This window comes from Nilaparvata lugens, chromosome 10 (genome assembly GCF_014356525.2).
Source record: "Nilaparvata lugens isolate BPH chromosome 10, ASM1435652v1, whole genome shotgun sequence".
Classification (NCBI taxonomy): Eukaryota; Metazoa; Arthropoda; class Insecta; order Hemiptera; family Delphacidae; genus Nilaparvata; species Nilaparvata lugens.
In genome coordinates, this window is record NC_052513.1 from 14340322 (window position 1) to 14357206 (window position 16885).

Genomic DNA, 16885 nt, shown 5'->3' on the forward strand with positions numbered 1-16885 from the left:
AGGCAAATCGCTTTCAGTTGAATGAGAACAAGACACAAAACATAATCTGCAGTTTGTCTCGCAGCCTGCCAGCTGAACAGGACCCTGTAAAGCTGTTAGGGTTTGTCTTGGACTCAAAACTGAACTGGGCTAGCCACATCCAACAAGTGACCAGGAGGCTGTCGCGAATTTGTTTCTTGTTGCTGAAGCTGAGGGGACATGTGACAGAGGCATATCTGGTAATGACTTACCATGCACTTTTCCACTGCCATATCTCCTATGGTCTGCTCATGTGGGGTCATTCAGCAAGGGTGGTGGAAGTACTTAAGCTGCAGAAACGGGCTGCACGGATTATAACTGCTAGTGAACATCGAGCACACTGCAAGCCCCTTTTTGTAAGACTGGGTATTATGACAGTTGTCAGCCACTTCCTTCTTCTCTGCCTGCTGCATGTCAAGAAGAATCAGCATGGTTTGTTGACTCGGAATGATGTGCACCATCACAACACTAGGCATCGAGAGCTGCTTGACATCCCGAGGGTACGTCTTCAGAGGTCGCAGGTGTGTTATGGGAGTGCAGCATTACGCTACTTCAATAGACTGCCTGCAGGAGTGAAGCAGTTGGATTTGCGTGATTTTGAGAGAGTGGTGACTGGATTTATGAGAGTCAGAGCCTACTATGAAGTGCGTGAATACATGAGTGATGATCTGACTCAAATTTTAACTACTTAGTCACTTTCTGCCATCTTGATCTTGACTTGAGTATGAAATTGTTGTTTTTATTGTGTAATGACGCCATCGATCCCACAGATGTGGGTAATGGATGAAGAAGGAGGTATATAAGGTATATAATAACTGCATTTACTCACCTGAGTTCTTGCTTCTTTCTGGACACAGCAAGTAGCCAATATACTAATGGACAGATTCAAAAGTTTCTCATTGGGGAAATCAAGGAATTGAGTGATAGATTTAAATGCTTTATTATCACATAAATACTTGCTACATTCGGAATGCTTTAAAATATCATCTCTGATCTGCCTCAAAGCCTTTTCTGCCCCAGTTTTGGAGACCGTATTGAGACCTTTCACCAACTTGATAAACCGCTTTAAATTGGAATTTTCTACAGTCCCACCTTTTTCCTTTAAGTCTTGATCACATTCCTTCATAGAAATACTGTTAGTAGCCATTTGAATGCTTTAAAAATGCAAAACACTCAATTTTTGAATACTATAGGGGAGATGATATTTTTGCATAAAAATTGCACAAATGCACTCTAATTGCAGACAAAAATTGCAAATTTCACTCGAACAATGGGAAAATTAATATAGAAACCATCCAAACATGATTAATTTCATAAAATTTGAAAAAAATAACATAACCTTAAAAAAAGATTTATATGGATTCTTGCTTAAAAATGCCGACTTCAATGCTATTTGCAATTAACAATGAGGGACGAGTCTTTGGCCTAGCAACCAACAGTAGCAAGTGGCGTGAATTTCCCTACCTTGGTCTAGACTTCAAGCATTTGTCAGCAGTTCCGCATTTTTTATGGGCAGTAGGAGGTGATCGCCAGATCTATGTACACGTTCATGGCCTTGACATTCCAATCCGTATTAAAGAGGAGTCATACGAAAATCAGGTAAGTGACCGTCTACACTTATACTCAATGTTTTTTTTTTGTAATTTCAAAAGTATAATAGCCTACCATATGAATGACGTTATATCGTATTATTATTATTAAATATTTTTATACAGTAAAGTGTCAGTGTGGTACTGCTTTTTCTTATGTATCAAAGCATCAGTCCCCAACTCATCGGCAATAAGACTTGAATTGTTTCTCGAAACGAGAGAAAGATAAGTTATACATTACGACCTAATGGGGCGTCATGTATTGTTACAAATAAAAAATTCTTTGTTTTGAAAAGTTGTGGTTTGATATGGGATTATGTAGAGGCTCTGATCAACTCAGAGACTTGGAAAAATAAAAAAATGCCACGTTTCGACAGTTGCTGGCACACAGGCATAGCAGACACTGATCTTCGTGCAGGTTTTTGAAAGGGTTGACGTAACATGGTATCGAATGTAACAGTACAAAATGGTTTATTAACCATTCACCAAATTGTCTACTAACTATTTTCTAAATGGTAACTCAACACTCATTGACCGCTTATCGGTCGACATATATCATGGTGGTGAAATTATTATTAATGTCCTATGCATTTCACAGAATCATCATCACTATCAAATCAAAAACTTTATTCGGAATACAAACAATTGAGGGTTCTGCCAAACCCGAAGGCTTTTCGGCGGGTGCCCAGTTACAAAAAAAAGAGTTACAAATGATAAATAAACTTGGACAAAATAAATATTTCATACATTTCCAATCGCAAACAGTAAATTCCTCTCCAATCTAGATTGATGAAGATACTACCTTTTTTTTGTATTATGATCACGCACGGGTGGAATATTGAAGCTTCTTTCATTCTTAAATGCATAATATATAAGGAAGGTCAAACAAACATATATTCTCCTGATACTTTACACATTCTACAACAGGTCCATGTGAGTTCTGTTTCAATTATTTTGTAAAATTGCTATAGGTATAATCTACTTAAAATTAGTGCATTTATCCATGTTTTATGAATCTGTAATTTTTAATTGTAAAATAATAAATTCAATTCCATGTACTAAAGCTGCGTTTACACCTAAGTTAATAACAAAATGTTAATAACTTAATCCTTATAGATTCTATTAGATTAAACAAATCTCATCATACACATGATGAACACATGTGTTTGTCAAGTTCCATTCAATCTAATAGAATCTATAAGGATTAAGTTATTAACATTTTGTTAATAACTTTGGTATAAACTCAGCTTAAATACGGAATCTGTGAATAAAACTTAATTTGATTTGATAACATTAAATTGAACAATTTGTTCGTTTGGCAGCGCTGGCTGCCTCTGGACGGTTTCAGTAAGCGTCTGCTTCCAACAGATCGGTTCAACTTCTCGAGCGAAGATGGTTTGACTGAGCGATGCATGGAACGCATCAGACTGCCGTCCATGGCCTGGCAGTGGGAGGGCAACTGGCACATTGAGACGTCGCTCGAAGGCCAACAGCTCGATGATGACGTCAGTGAAAATTGTCTTACTCAAATATTCACAAAATATACTAGAATATGCACTATATTTTCTAAATAAGTTTATTAGAAAACTTCCTACTCATTTGGAAAAATTGCGATGCCTCTGAGAAGGAGTTGTAAAGGTAGTCTTCTATACTACGGAGGAATATGTGTAGTGATATAATCAATCAATAATTAATAATCTTTATTCTTGTCATCGAACATTACAAATGTTATAAACAAACATCATGTGTGCATATACTAACAATATATCGTACCGCTAACACATATATACATAACATTAAACATGTACACATATGTATACATATACAAATATAATATAAAACAGTCAGATGCTCACGTTATGACTTAGGTATTCGTCAATTGTATAAAAAGCCTGTTTTTTGAGCCATTATGCTACTGTAGATATGAACATTTTTTGTGGTAGATTTTTTATTGTTGTCGGTAATTTATTGAATAATAAGTATTGTTGATACTTATAGCTTTTGAATGTTTTTTGCAGTCTGATGTATGGGGTAATTAGGTTATTCCTATTTCTAGTTCTATGTTCATGCTGATGGCTATGTCTTGTTAATAGAGTTAGTTTTTTTTAACATGGACCAGGTTACAATAAATGTACATTGAAGGGAGAATCATGATTCCAAGCTCGATAAAACTATTTTTACAGCTTTCAACACTCCTTAGACCAACAATACAGCGAATTGCTTTTTTTTGCCAAATAAATGCCTTCTTCATATCACTTGAGTTACCCCAAAGACGGAGCCCATAATAAATTGAGAAATGAAACAAATATTCATGATCTTTGACTAGGCCCGCCGCAAAGTAGACCCACGCTAATCCAAGGAAAGCAACCCACGCCGTGCTGTAGTAAACTATTGCTGTAGAATTATTCATAATCAATCATCTGACAAGTGGGTTATTCATTACAAGTATTATTATCATTACACAGATGTCTGGAGAAGCCTAGCAATGGTTTACAAAACATCCCACGGCGTGGGTTGCTTTTCGTGGATCAGCGTGGGTCTACTTTGCGGCGGGCCATAGGCGATAGGGTCATATGCTAACACTACGTTTAACGCTAAACCACGTTTACTTGTAGATATGGTTGCATATATAAATAAATTTTATGCATAATATGATAAATTTTATCATAATTTGTTTCATACGGGGTTTAAATGAACAGCTGACTTTTCTCCGTATAAACGGTGTATCTGCATACGGGCCTTAGCCAGCTATCTCTTGTTATCTGTTAAGTTATGTTATTCGATAAATCAGTAATAAGTCGAGATAGGAGAAGTATTAAAAAATAATGACAGTTGAAATAGCAGATAACGCAGGTCAAGTCGTTAAATTTGGGTGATTTAAGTCGGGTTTTGGTTCTTACGATTCCAAGTTATCAAATTCGTTTGTTTTTTTTAACAAGTTTGTTTTTGAAGCCAGTTTTTAAATAACAGTTGTTAACACATAATCGTAAATACTTCTTGTGTATAGAAGGTTTCTTTGTGCATTTTTTCTTTTTTTGTGTTATGAATGCTTTGACAATTCCTATACTCTGTGTCTCTGAGAAGCTTATCCAAAAAATGAAATGTGTAATTACTTCGGTCCTCTCAACTAGTACCTATTTATTTATTACAAAAACAAAGAAGACTACAGGCATTAAGCCCAAAACAGTCTTCAATACTATTTACAATCATATTAAACAAGTTAACTTGATAAGAAAAAATAATAAATTTACAAAATGCATAAGAATATCAATAAGTCTAAGAAAAGCATAAGTAATTAAAAGTAAATCAAGTGTAAGTCATGAATACAGTAAGATGATAAGAAGTTATGAAAATAATACAATTGAGGATAGAAAAACAGGTTAAATAGTTAAGGTGAACTAAATACAATCCAAGCATTACTGAATTGAAGTGATTGCAAGAACAACGCTTTTGTTAAAATAATATGTGAATAATATACCAAGCTGATTATACGAGAATAATAATAAACTTTAACATTATTACCATGTTACAGTCACTGAGCTACTGATATTATTATTACAGTTACTGAGAGCCTAGACTGCCGAACTTTAAAGAAATTATCTTTCAAATTGAATTCAATAATATTTTCAGACAATTTTAAGTTTCACAGTAGATCTTGTATGATATCTTATGTTAATTTTTGAAGATTCATTATCTTTAGTGTTTACAAGTTTGTGTTTCTTCAATAGTTCCAAATTTTCTCAAATAACTCAATATTATTCGTTACAAGTGGTAATTGAGTGAAATATTTCTAATCAATTTTTTAATTCAAGCCATCTAAATTCAAAATATATGTTTATTTTTGACTAAAATTTTATAAAAATTGTACACGTGGAATTCTAATCTTATCTTGGACTGTGTCACCTATAAATTTGGAAGAAAAATAGCAAAAGGACTACCTTATTATTCTATATACCAATTTTATTACATTATTGTTATTTGCATTGTAAATAAATAAATAAAATAAATTGTTTCAATAAAACTTTTTGAATGAAATTGTATTGAGATTCTCTTCAAACTGTTGAATGGCTAGAGTTGATTGGTTGACTGATTATATACATTTAAGCTGGATGCCTTCAACCCGGATTCTCAGCTTATTCAAGTATGATGATAACTGGTGTGCGTTCTAGGGATGGACATACGCAGTTGATTTTCCAGCCACCTACCATCCGCAGAAGCAATGGAGCTCCTGTGTGCGCAGACGCAAATGGGTGCGCTACCGACGCTATTCGGCCATGAACTCATGGTGCGCCATTGCGCCTCTCCACAAGGATCCCACCAAGGTCAGCAAATCGCTTATATCAAGTAGGCTACTTCCTACTCATCACTCATTTATTGGATCAAGAATTCCGAAAATGGAGAAGAAACTAAAAGTTGGCCACAACTCACGAAAGCTCAGATTTTAGCCTAAAAATTTCATCTATAAAACAATGCCCAATACCTCGTAATATAAAATATAAAGAAAAATAAAAATCTCAGTAACCTACCCTTTTTGAATTATTTTATCACAACATGTTTCAACATTGATGCCATTATTTTCAAGTGATATGAAGTGACTTCATATCGATTTTTATTTTTCTTTATATTTATATTACAAGTAGCCCTATACAGAAAAGAGATAAATAGGATGGCATATCCTCGTAATATTGTATGGATTATGTCAACAATCCATACAAATCACATCAATCATCAGTATACTGTCAATATTTAGAAGTATTTTTTTAATTTGAAAATTATTTTTGTGTGTTTTGAATTGTAAATTGAGTGGGTAATTAAAGAATGTTGAAGTGACCCTTAACCTAGCTACATTTTGACTGTTGTATAAATTAGAATTGGAGACGTTTTGGGCTTATAAGCCTGTGGTACTTATCTGTAAGTTGTGTAATTCTGAATGATAAATATTAAAACTGAAATGGTCGTTTATATTATAAAAACAGTTTTTCAATTGAAGATGATTAAATTTATGTTTTCAGTATAGAATATCCCTTCTCATGAATATAAAAGAAGTCTCTCACATACAGCGTGGCGGAGGAAGAACGAAAATTCTGAAATAATATTATTTACAAGAATAAATTCATAAAACTATTTGATTACTAATGAAACTCAATCAATAATTTTATTAAATTCAATACAGTATACATAAAAGAAATCAACACACAAAAAATCACAATCAAAAATAAATTTCTAATAAAATACAAAAACAGGCTTCATAGTGGGGTGTGCTGGAAAAAAAGAAAGGATGAAACATACCTAGAAATTACATGTACTTATCATGTCATTTATGTTCCTTCAATCAAAATGTCCAGAAGTACTTCCCTACTTCTTGAGATTACATCGGAAAGATGTACTGAAATTCGGCGTACACTGCATGTTATGGAAACTTGGTGTAAGGAAATAACTGGAGATTCATAAATAATTTCATGTCCACGAATAAATTCTTGAAACCATTCAATTAAATGGCACGTATTGATCGTGGCATTCATGATGATATGATCAAAATGTCCCCAAAAGTGTCTCTTTACTTCTTGAGATGATATCAGAAAGATGCGCTCTCATTCTTCATTTACAGTATGTTATGGCTGTTGTGGAAACCAAGGTCTATAAATAGATAAAATATCTACTATAAATAGTATTTATAGACCTTGGTGGAAACTATAAATATTATAAATAGTTTTTATAGACCTTGGTGAAATTACAGTGTAGCAACGCTTGGGGAATGGAACTGATTTCGTTTGAAATGTTTTTCTTTAGTTCGTCTATTGTTGTGACACTAGGTCACAAATATCTCACTAGACGTCAAATCTGCAATTCTCGTAGAAATCAATCTGAATCTGAAAGACCGATGGTGGTGTACCAACCGTAAATAGTTTCGCAAAAGTTTTAGTCAATTAGTGATTGTGACAATTGTCGTTTTTGTTGTACTTGCATATTCACATTTGAATTATCGATTGATAATATTTTTACACAGTTATTATTGTTTGTAATTTAGGAACCATTCATTGATGTTTGCGTTGGAGGTCAGTCTGTGCCCGGCAGTGTGGCGGGAAGCATGCAAGTCTGGGCGGTCACTGCACATGGTCGAGTGAGTAATCCAGCAATCAATTTTCACAGAAAGAAAATTGCATTAAATTATTAAGCGTTGATATGTTAAACTGTTCAGGATGATAACTACTTGATACTTGATGTATTTATCTTCGATTAGCAGTGCTGGATTGATTGCAACTATCCTGGCAAATATTTTTTGGATAGTAGCTCTCATGGAATGTTCCAGCTGCTTACCATGTTGTCAATATTTACAGTAGCGGAAGTCTTCTGGGTGGTTGATAGAATGTAATTTGAAAGATGGTTTAATAATTATTTCATATTCATTAGCATTCAACCAGGAGATTGAAGAGAATCAAGCCTTTTGAACTAGTTTATAATCAATTTGTGATAATTTATGCAGACTTTATAATTTTTACTGATCTCATAATCTAAGAACTACTTGGATCAGTGGATGAACTGAAGTATTATAGTTTTAAGGTGCGTACAGACTGTGCCACGAACACGATGATGCTATGCTTATTATATATGTATCTTATTGTTCATGTTCAATTACAGATATAATAAGATTTATAGTGAATTAAAGATGAACAGTAAGTCTCTAAGACTAGTTTTAATGCCAATCAGCAAAAAGTTAGCACTTGTACAATCTCTTTTTCATTTTCATCTGTAAACATTCATTGTTCATCATTATAATTGTACTAACAATATCAAAACTATCAGCATTTGGGAAAGGAACAGTTTTGAGCTTCATGCCTGATGTTCCTTCAGCAATCATTCATAATGAGTTTAAAATTATATTATATGTATGTATGAATAAAATAAACACTGTTTGAATGATGTATTGGTTGTGTGAAGGTGATGTGGCGTGCGGGCGTATCAGTGACGTCACCCGAAGGCATCCGTTGGAGTTCGGTGCCGGTGCCTCAGGGCAGTGAGGTGAAGAGTATCAGCTGTGGTCCCACAGGCATTGTGTGGGCTCTGCTCTGGAGTGGCCGGGTTTTGGTCAGGACGGGAATCACCGGCGGAAGGCCTACAGGTAGTTTACAATCAACTCTGCAATATTTATGTAGAAAATGTGCTGTTCAAAATCATAGTCACTGTAATAATTACGAGCGGACGCGTCCTGGTTAGGACGGAAATTACTGGCGGGAGACCCACAGGTAGTTTACAATCTACTGTCCAATATTTTTGTACTAAATGTGTTGTTCAATTTCACAAAATTAAGTAGTTGCTACTTTACAATATTTATGTACAAAATGTGTTGTTCAAAATTATCGTCACTATCATATTAAGGACGTTCTGGTGCGGACGCGACTTGTTCATTACGGGAATCACTGGTGGAAGGCCACAGGTAGTTTACAATATACTTTGCAATATTTATCTACAACATTGTAGCTTAATTTCACAATTCCACAAACATGATTGACGGCATTTAATTTGGTAGGTTGAGGAACAAACTACGTGCACCTTGACCCCCTTTCAAAAGTGGAAACTAATAAGATAATCAAGCAGAAGCCACCTAGTTATCCATCAGACAATGAATTTAGTGTAATGGTCGCAAAACAGCTTTAATCCCTGGAAATCATTTGCTAACTACACTAAAACCCATAAAGCTTTCAACAGAGAAACCAAAATCATAAAACAATAAATAGAAACCTCCTTATTACAAACGTGGCTGGGAAGGCAACATATCAACGACACTTCAACCACCTAGCCCCAAAACTCCACAATTTAAATCCTGCACAAATCAAGTCAATAGAAAACTCAAAAGCACCCTTAAAAACTGGATTATAACAACTGGAAGACATTATACAGAGAATATAATTTCGAACAATAAGTGAGCACAACTTACCCAATAAATTTCCACACCCACCCAAAATTTATTAGGCTACTGCTACTAATACCTGCTCTAGTATATGGGTTACCCATAGTTGAGTAGGTTAATTGATGAGATTAACAGATGAGAAACAAACACTCACACTGAAAGCGTACAATTGGTGGTTGCGTTCAGTGTGAGCAGTTACTTGCAAATCACAACGTGTTTCAATTTCACTTTCCACATTTTGTTTTTCGGATCATGCATGATCTGTCGAGCACTTGCACATACACGCCTTCAATGTGATCGCATCCTTCATATTTTTTATTTGTTGGTTATGTATCTATTTTTTTTTGCTTGTATATTATTACTCGTATTATTATGTTATGTGTTGACGTGTTGGTATCAGGTGAGAGCTGGACAGATGTTGCCCCGCCGGAGGACAAACTGAAACTGGCATGGGTGTCGGTAGGCAGTAGCGCGGTGTGGGCGGTGACCAATGACAGGCGAGTCTGGTTCAGACGCGGAGTGCGCAGTCTAGCGGCCGGAGGACAAACCAGCAACAGTCAAGATGGCGTCGATGAGTCGCCCTGTGGCTCCGGCTGGGTGGAGATGGTCGGCGAGATGTCCATGGTGTCTGTCGCTCCCAATAATCAGGTGCGATCCGTGAGTTCAGCCTAGAGATACCGGGTTCAAATCCACTCATCACCAACATTTTTTGAACAGGTTACTCCCGTATTATCGGATGGACACATCAAACTATATACCCATTACTATTGATGGTGGAAAACCTATAGTGTTATAATAATAAATGGAAGTGATCTGTCATGATAATAAGCATAGCCACCTCTAATACAAGGCCGCGACCTACGATATTGCAACGTCGCAGTGTAGGCCTAGAATCTAATACATGATTGGTGAAAAAGATTTTAAAAAATACCAGCTGATCTTTTCACCAATCATGTATTAGATTGTAGGCCTACACTGCGACGTTGCAAAAGATTTTAAAAAATACCAGCTGATCTTTTTCACCAATCATGTATTAGCTTGTAGACCTACACTGCGACGTTGCAATATCGTAGGCCGCGACCTTATATTAGAGGTGGCTATGTAATAAGTGATGTCATAAATCTCAGCTATTTACTATAGGAGGCAGTGGGAATATGAAACCTGGCAACACTGTCGAGTCATCCTACTGGATTAATAACATGAATTCCACTATAGATTTACTATCTCTCATCTTACTGATAACTCTACTCTTATTTTGTTTTTAGTAGATCCTAAACAGTTTTTCATGAAGTCAGACATGGGGTGAAGTGCAAAGTATTTCTTTTTTCTCCTTGTAGTTAACAAACATATCAATAACACTCCTAATGAATTTTATGTCTCATGCCCAGTTTAACCAAGATCGTTACGATTTGTGTGTACTGGAATTATACTGTATCACCATTTGATACGTTTCAGTGCACTTGTTGTAAACCGTACATGATTTGACCATGTTCAAATGTCTTGACCAAGCTTGGTGAAACCAGAAATGAAAGATATATAATTCATATGAGCGTTATATAAGGAGAACAAAGAAATACTTTGCACTTCACCCCATGTCGGAAAAACTGTTTAGGAGATACTAAAAACAAAATAAGAGTAGAGTTATGAGAAATATGAGAGATAATTATCTACATTGAGATTCATGTTATGTGGAATTCATGTCAGTAGAAATAATGATAGGATGACTCAACAGAATTACCAAGTCTCATCCACTGCCTTCTATACCTAATAGCTCAGATTAAAGATATCTGATATAATATTAATTGTTTATTACTGTTAATAATTGTTTCAATTCCATCACAGATTTATTATATTTATATGAAAATATAATCTCTTTCTCGATTTTATAATAGTTTTTATGAATTAAAGACAGTATGAATGAATTGTTTGCAGGTGTGGGGTGTGCACAGTGAGGACAGGTTGATCCACTTTCGCACAGGAGTGAGTGCGGCCGAACTGACGGGCAAGCGATGGCGAGTGATGCAGGCGTTGACTTGCTCGAGCCGGGCCAGCAGCACGGCGAGTGTGTGGTCCACTGCCAGCAGCCAACACAAGCAGCGGCCCAAGCACAGGAGCACCAACTCACTGGTCAGTCAAGTCCTAACCTAACCTAACAAAACCTAGAAAATACAAATACTCAACATGTTTTTTGTGATTCTGCAATAACTCTCAAGTCATTTTATCTTGTATTGACAAAATTCCTTATCAAGTTTGTCATTATAATAGTATATTACGCTACAAGCACAGAAAGTTAGTGTTTACGGTATAGTTTCCCGGGCGAGGCTTGCCGAGCCCGGGAATATGTTATCCGAATACCGTAAACACCTTTCTGAGAGAGTCTCGTACGATATTTTTCGCCACACTACAGGTATAGCTGACGCCAAAAAGTTAGGCGGTTTTGTGGGTCTCTTGTGCGTTCCAACAGCTGATGTTGTCAAGTAGAGTTGTCATCTAGCTTGGCTCAGGTCATGATTTTTAAATCAAAAGAGACAATAAATAGATGCATTGCATCAGCTGTGAGTAGGTTACACCATGTGACCCATGAAGCCGCCTAACTTTTTGGCATCAGCTATATAAGAATAATAAATTGTTTAAGAATGTTTTATGAGGGGGGGAAACTTTGATGTCTCATATCTCAAGAACCAGACGTCGTAGGGTACTCAAAGTGGGGTGGGAATTTACGATCTCACCCTCCTGAACACAATGCACCATATGGCATAGTTGTCCAAACACATTTTCAAAAAAGTTAAAAAGTCTCACCTTTCTTAGTTCCATGTTAGCGGCCGGAAAGGGTACTCTTTCCGGCCTTAGCCGGAAAGAAACCTGTTCTGACGTCAGACGAGAGTCGTTTGCAAACAATGTCTTTCAGATCTACGTAGGGACTGGAAAACAGCTGATTTCTGTGCAGTGTGGCGAAAAAAAGATTTTCGCTAATCCAATGAATTTGAATACCATCTGTATCATTCTATTCACAAAACAATTTTTTTTTCAAAACTGATTGCATTTAGAGTTGACAGTATTGATCTCCTTGGAACATTATGAAATAAACATATTTGAATTGTAAATATATGTTTCCCACAATTTAAGTCCATTCCAAATAATTTAGGGCCGGTTTCCGACCTCGGGATTTAGGTAAGTTCTAGAATTTAAACAGCTGGAGTCAGAAAATTGGCTTTCCAAAACGGGGCGTAGTCGCAGTAAATAGTTGCAGCAAAATAAATCTTTATTTTCTCATTTTTATAGAAATGAAACATTCCTAAATAGTTCAAAATATTTGAAACTTTACACTATTTTCTCTTTATTTTATTTTGTGTTCAATTTTCTACTTTTTCGAAGTTTGATTTAAACGTGACTTTGACTATGACTACGACTACTCCCCGTTTCGGAAAGCCAATTTTCTGACTCCAGCTGTTTAAAGTCTAGAACTTAGCTAAATCCCGAGCTCGGAAACCAGCACTCAGTCAATTATATCTATTTGTGATACTTAGTGCCGGTTGGACAAAAGCGGGTTAAATTTTAACCATGATTAATTTCATGAGAACTAATCAGAGAAGGCGTTTTTGAAAAGACGGCTTCTCTGATTGGTTCTCGTGGAATTAATCACGATTAAAATTTAACCGGCTTTTGTGTAACCGGCACTTTATTCTTTCAAAAATTACAACTGTCATTCTCTTCAATCTTAGTTCTTACTTTTATATTTCAATGTATTCATTATTTTTTCATTAATAAATTTTCAACTTATCAATAACTAATGTTAAGGTCATTTTACACTGCAGTGTAGCATAGCTGACGCATCTTCTAATGTTAATAAATCTGTCCATTTCAATCCGGTCATTTAGCTATGCAGCGTATGTCTATTTACCGGCGAAGCGTTTGAAATGGACAGATTGATTAACATTAGGAGATACTTCGGCTACGTCTTTCAAGCTACGCAATGGCGGTGTATAATGGCATTTAGGCTCAACTCACACTCACGCGATTCAGTTCGAGAAGAGACTCGACTCTAGTCGAGAGAATGTGTTTTCAAATGGTGACATCGCGGAGACTAGAATCGACTGGTCTGAGTGCCACCATTTAGAAACACATGCTCTCGACTAGAGTGGAGTTTCTTCTCGACCTGAGTCACGTAAGTGTGAGTTGAGCCTAAGTGTTATAAAGGTGCGATAGTGTTTATTTATATACATTTATGATACACAATGCTCCTTTTCCAAATTTTGATGAAGATGAGTCCAACAATTAGGTTATGTTCGTTCACTGTATCATTTGGAACGGAACATTTATGGTGAGCAGGAGTACAAGCAGAGGCTAAACGAAAGCGATTGGTCAGCGAAGGATTATTTATTTACATTTTATGATACTCAAATCATAATTAGAAAAGAACCAAAAGGCTTAACCCAAAACTGTTCCTATTACTAATTCTGATAGAAGAGAAGTAGGAGTTTTGATTCATCTATTTATTGGAACACTTTATCTATGGTAAACAGGAGCACAAGCCGAGGCTGAACGACGGTGATTGGTCGGCGGATGAGACGTCGCGGTCTGCGCCCACCTCACTCAACATCAAGCCGATATGGGCGGGTCCCGGCAGACACCACAAGGACGCCGACAGCGAGAGAGGCAGTGTCGAGGGGCCCGCTCTCATCACCAGGTAATTTCACTAACAGATGTATCAATCATTAGTCATTATTATACTTAGAATTATCACTTCAACAATTATACTGTCGAATTAGAAGCATTCTTGTATATTGCTATTGGATGAGCACGTTGAATTGTCAGTCCCGGCTTACGATTGTCATCGTAAGGCCCATTTAAAGCTCAAATTATACAGGCATATTATACAGACATATATTCAGGCCAGGTGGGACCTTCCCACAAGGGACTCCCCACCAACAAAACGCCTCATGAATTTACTTGATATATTCAGGCCAGGTGGGACCTTCCCGCCCCGCAAGGGACTCCCCACCAACAAAACGCCTCATGAATTTACTTGAATGGGTCAAAATAGGTACTTGGTGAACTGAGAACTTGACGAACTGACACCCTGCATGTATCTCTCGGTAACTAGTGTGCTACGGTGTAGCTGACTTGAAGACTAAGGCGCCATCAACGACAGGACAAGTGTGTCGAACATGTGTGAACGGACATGTCTTCAAACGAAAAAGACGTTCACATGAAAGGCTTCGATTGAAAAACAGCTGTTTGACAGTAGGTTCCAAAATGAAATAAATTACCACTAACAATAAATAAACCACTGAAAATTACAAATTATAATGGTACAAAAATAATTTAACATCAAATAGAGCAGCGAAGAAAACATAAACAACAAAGAAACAAAGATACAAAAATCTAACCTCAAAACATTTTGTTCGAAGCCATTCGCCAATGTCAAAACACGTGTCCTGTCTCCTGTGGTTAATAGCGAGCCTTATATACGAAATTTTGATGCCGTGAAACTTGACCAACTAAATGGGTCATATGAATAAAAACAGAGCATATGCTCATGAGCATGAGCATGGAGCATAAGGTTTTGCTCATGAGTATTAGGTAGAAGCATAAGCATTTGCTCATTTTTATATGAATAAGCTTTACCTTTCACTCTTACCTTATGCTCCTGAACTCTGGAGCAAATGCTCACGCATTCTAAAGATTTTTCATCAGCTGATTCGCCTTTGTGGCCTTACTTTGTTTTTATAGCTCACGGAAGCGCTAAATATGCAAGTAGGGTGCACCGCTTGTGTTTGCGTCGTCTGCTCTGTAATCTATTTATGAATTTTATGAGTTTTAGGTTAGTTGAGTTTAGAATTTTAGTTGAGTTAGAAATAATAGTGTGAAAAAATATCTTCTCTATAATAATATTTATCATAATCTTATAATCTCAATAGCCTTCTTATAATCGTCTACACTCTCATCTTCTTAAATGCCTATTTTCTATTCTGTGATGGCTATCTTTATATCGGATAGGTATATTTTGTATTTATTCTTTTGTAGGAATAATAGTGATATATATCATGGTTGTATCTAAAAAGAGTTTTATAGTTCTCAACTATTGGTTATGATAGTATCTGGTATAGTTTCCTCTTACTCACATGAATTAGTTGAGCCATTTTACTATGAGCAAAAGGTGAAAAGCTGCTCCAGACTAGACTCATTTTTTAAAGCATTTGCTTCAAAAGTTGAGCAAATGCTCTAGTTTATTCATACAATTTTGAGCATAAGCTTTTACTTTTGAGCAAATGCTCAAACTTTTTTTTGATGAGCATGAGCAAAAAGTTTTGCTTACGTTTATTCATAGAAAATGAAGCATTTTATGCTCCATATTTTAGAAGTATAAGCAAATGCTCAACTTTATTCATATGGGCCATTGTCTCAACTTCATAATAGTTCAAAATAGTACTTCATCAATCAATCACTTGATGAACTGAGATCTTGAGGTACTGAGACCCTCCCTATTTTCCGTCTATTGAATTGTATTTGTTCTTGTTTGTGTGTCAGCCAAGACAGGATGGCCGACTTGGACGAGGAGGGTGAAGACAACCAGGAACCGCAACCGCAGCAACGCACCAGCCGCAGCCTGACAGCGTGGAGCCCGGTGCGAAGCGTGGGCTCGCTGGTGGGCATGGAGGCCGACCCCAACACAGACCCCGGATCGGCGCTGGACCTGGACGCCGAGCGCGCCGTGTTCCGGGAGAGGGACGACCCCGCCGACGGAGAGTGCTACAACGCGCAGCCGCTGCTCTGGTCGTGTGTCGAGGCGGGTGCCGTCACTATCGATCCTAGCTTCCCGCCCAACTGGTAAGCTTCTTTCATTTGTTCCTCCCAGACTAACTTTCCTACAAATGTATTTTTTCCGATAAGAATATTTTATTTGTCCAAGAACAATCACATGACTGCATTAGACAATGATAGTTATAATATTCAACTACATCTTAATATATGTATATACAATATAAGTTATAATAAAATCAAACTATACATTTTTAAAAAGTAATAATACATTCAAATACTCACTTCTCATAGAACTCTTTCAAGCTGTAAAAGAGATTTTTTACAATAAAATTGTAAAGCGCATCTTTAAACTTCAAAAACGGGAAATTTCTCATTTCTTGTGGAAGGTAATTGAAGATTCTCAAACCTAAATTTACATGGCTTCTTATGGGGGATGCACACCGGAGAAACGCATTTCGTGAAGCCCTCTTTCATAAAATTTGTTTCATGCAATCCGTTTCACTCGCGCATGCATACAAAAGAAACGTTCCCTGCTTAATTTTATCAGTCGATTGCGAGCAACTTTCGAGTCACGTTTCCTGAATTTTTTTCACGAAACGCGTTT

General features: G+C 36.5%; 2 protein-coding genes across 2 annotated transcripts in view; one reads left to right on the forward strand and one right to left on the reverse strand.

The window, feature by feature from the left end:
• Nucleotides 1–1385, reverse strand: part of LOC111050600 — a 31293-nt gene extending 29908 nt beyond the window's left edge. The window contains exon 1 of the mRNA XM_022336977.2: nt 848–1385. Coding sequence (XP_022192669.2) covers nt 848–1165 — 318 coding nt within the window. The 5' untranslated portion in view covers nt 1166–1385. The remainder of the gene's footprint in view (nt 1–847) is intronic.
• LOC111050504 (tectonin beta-propeller repeat-containing protein) overlaps nt 1238–16885 on the forward strand; it is a 55171-nt gene continuing 39523 nt past the window's right edge. Inside the window, exons 1-9 of the mRNA XM_039436385.1 lie at nt 1238–1617; nt 2930–3112; nt 5777–5929; nt 7636–7728; nt 8547–8727; nt 9917–10164; nt 11449–11643; nt 14040–14203; nt 16048–16347. Of these exons, the coding sequence (XP_039292319.1) occupies nt 1375–1617; nt 2930–3112; nt 5777–5929; nt 7636–7728; nt 8547–8727; nt 9917–10164; nt 11449–11643; nt 14040–14203; nt 16048–16347 (1760 nt within the window). The 5' untranslated portion in view covers nt 1238–1374. The remainder of the gene's footprint in view (nt 1618–2929; nt 3113–5776; nt 5930–7635; nt 7729–8546; nt 8728–9916; nt 10165–11448; nt 11644–14039; nt 14204–16047; nt 16348–16885) is intronic.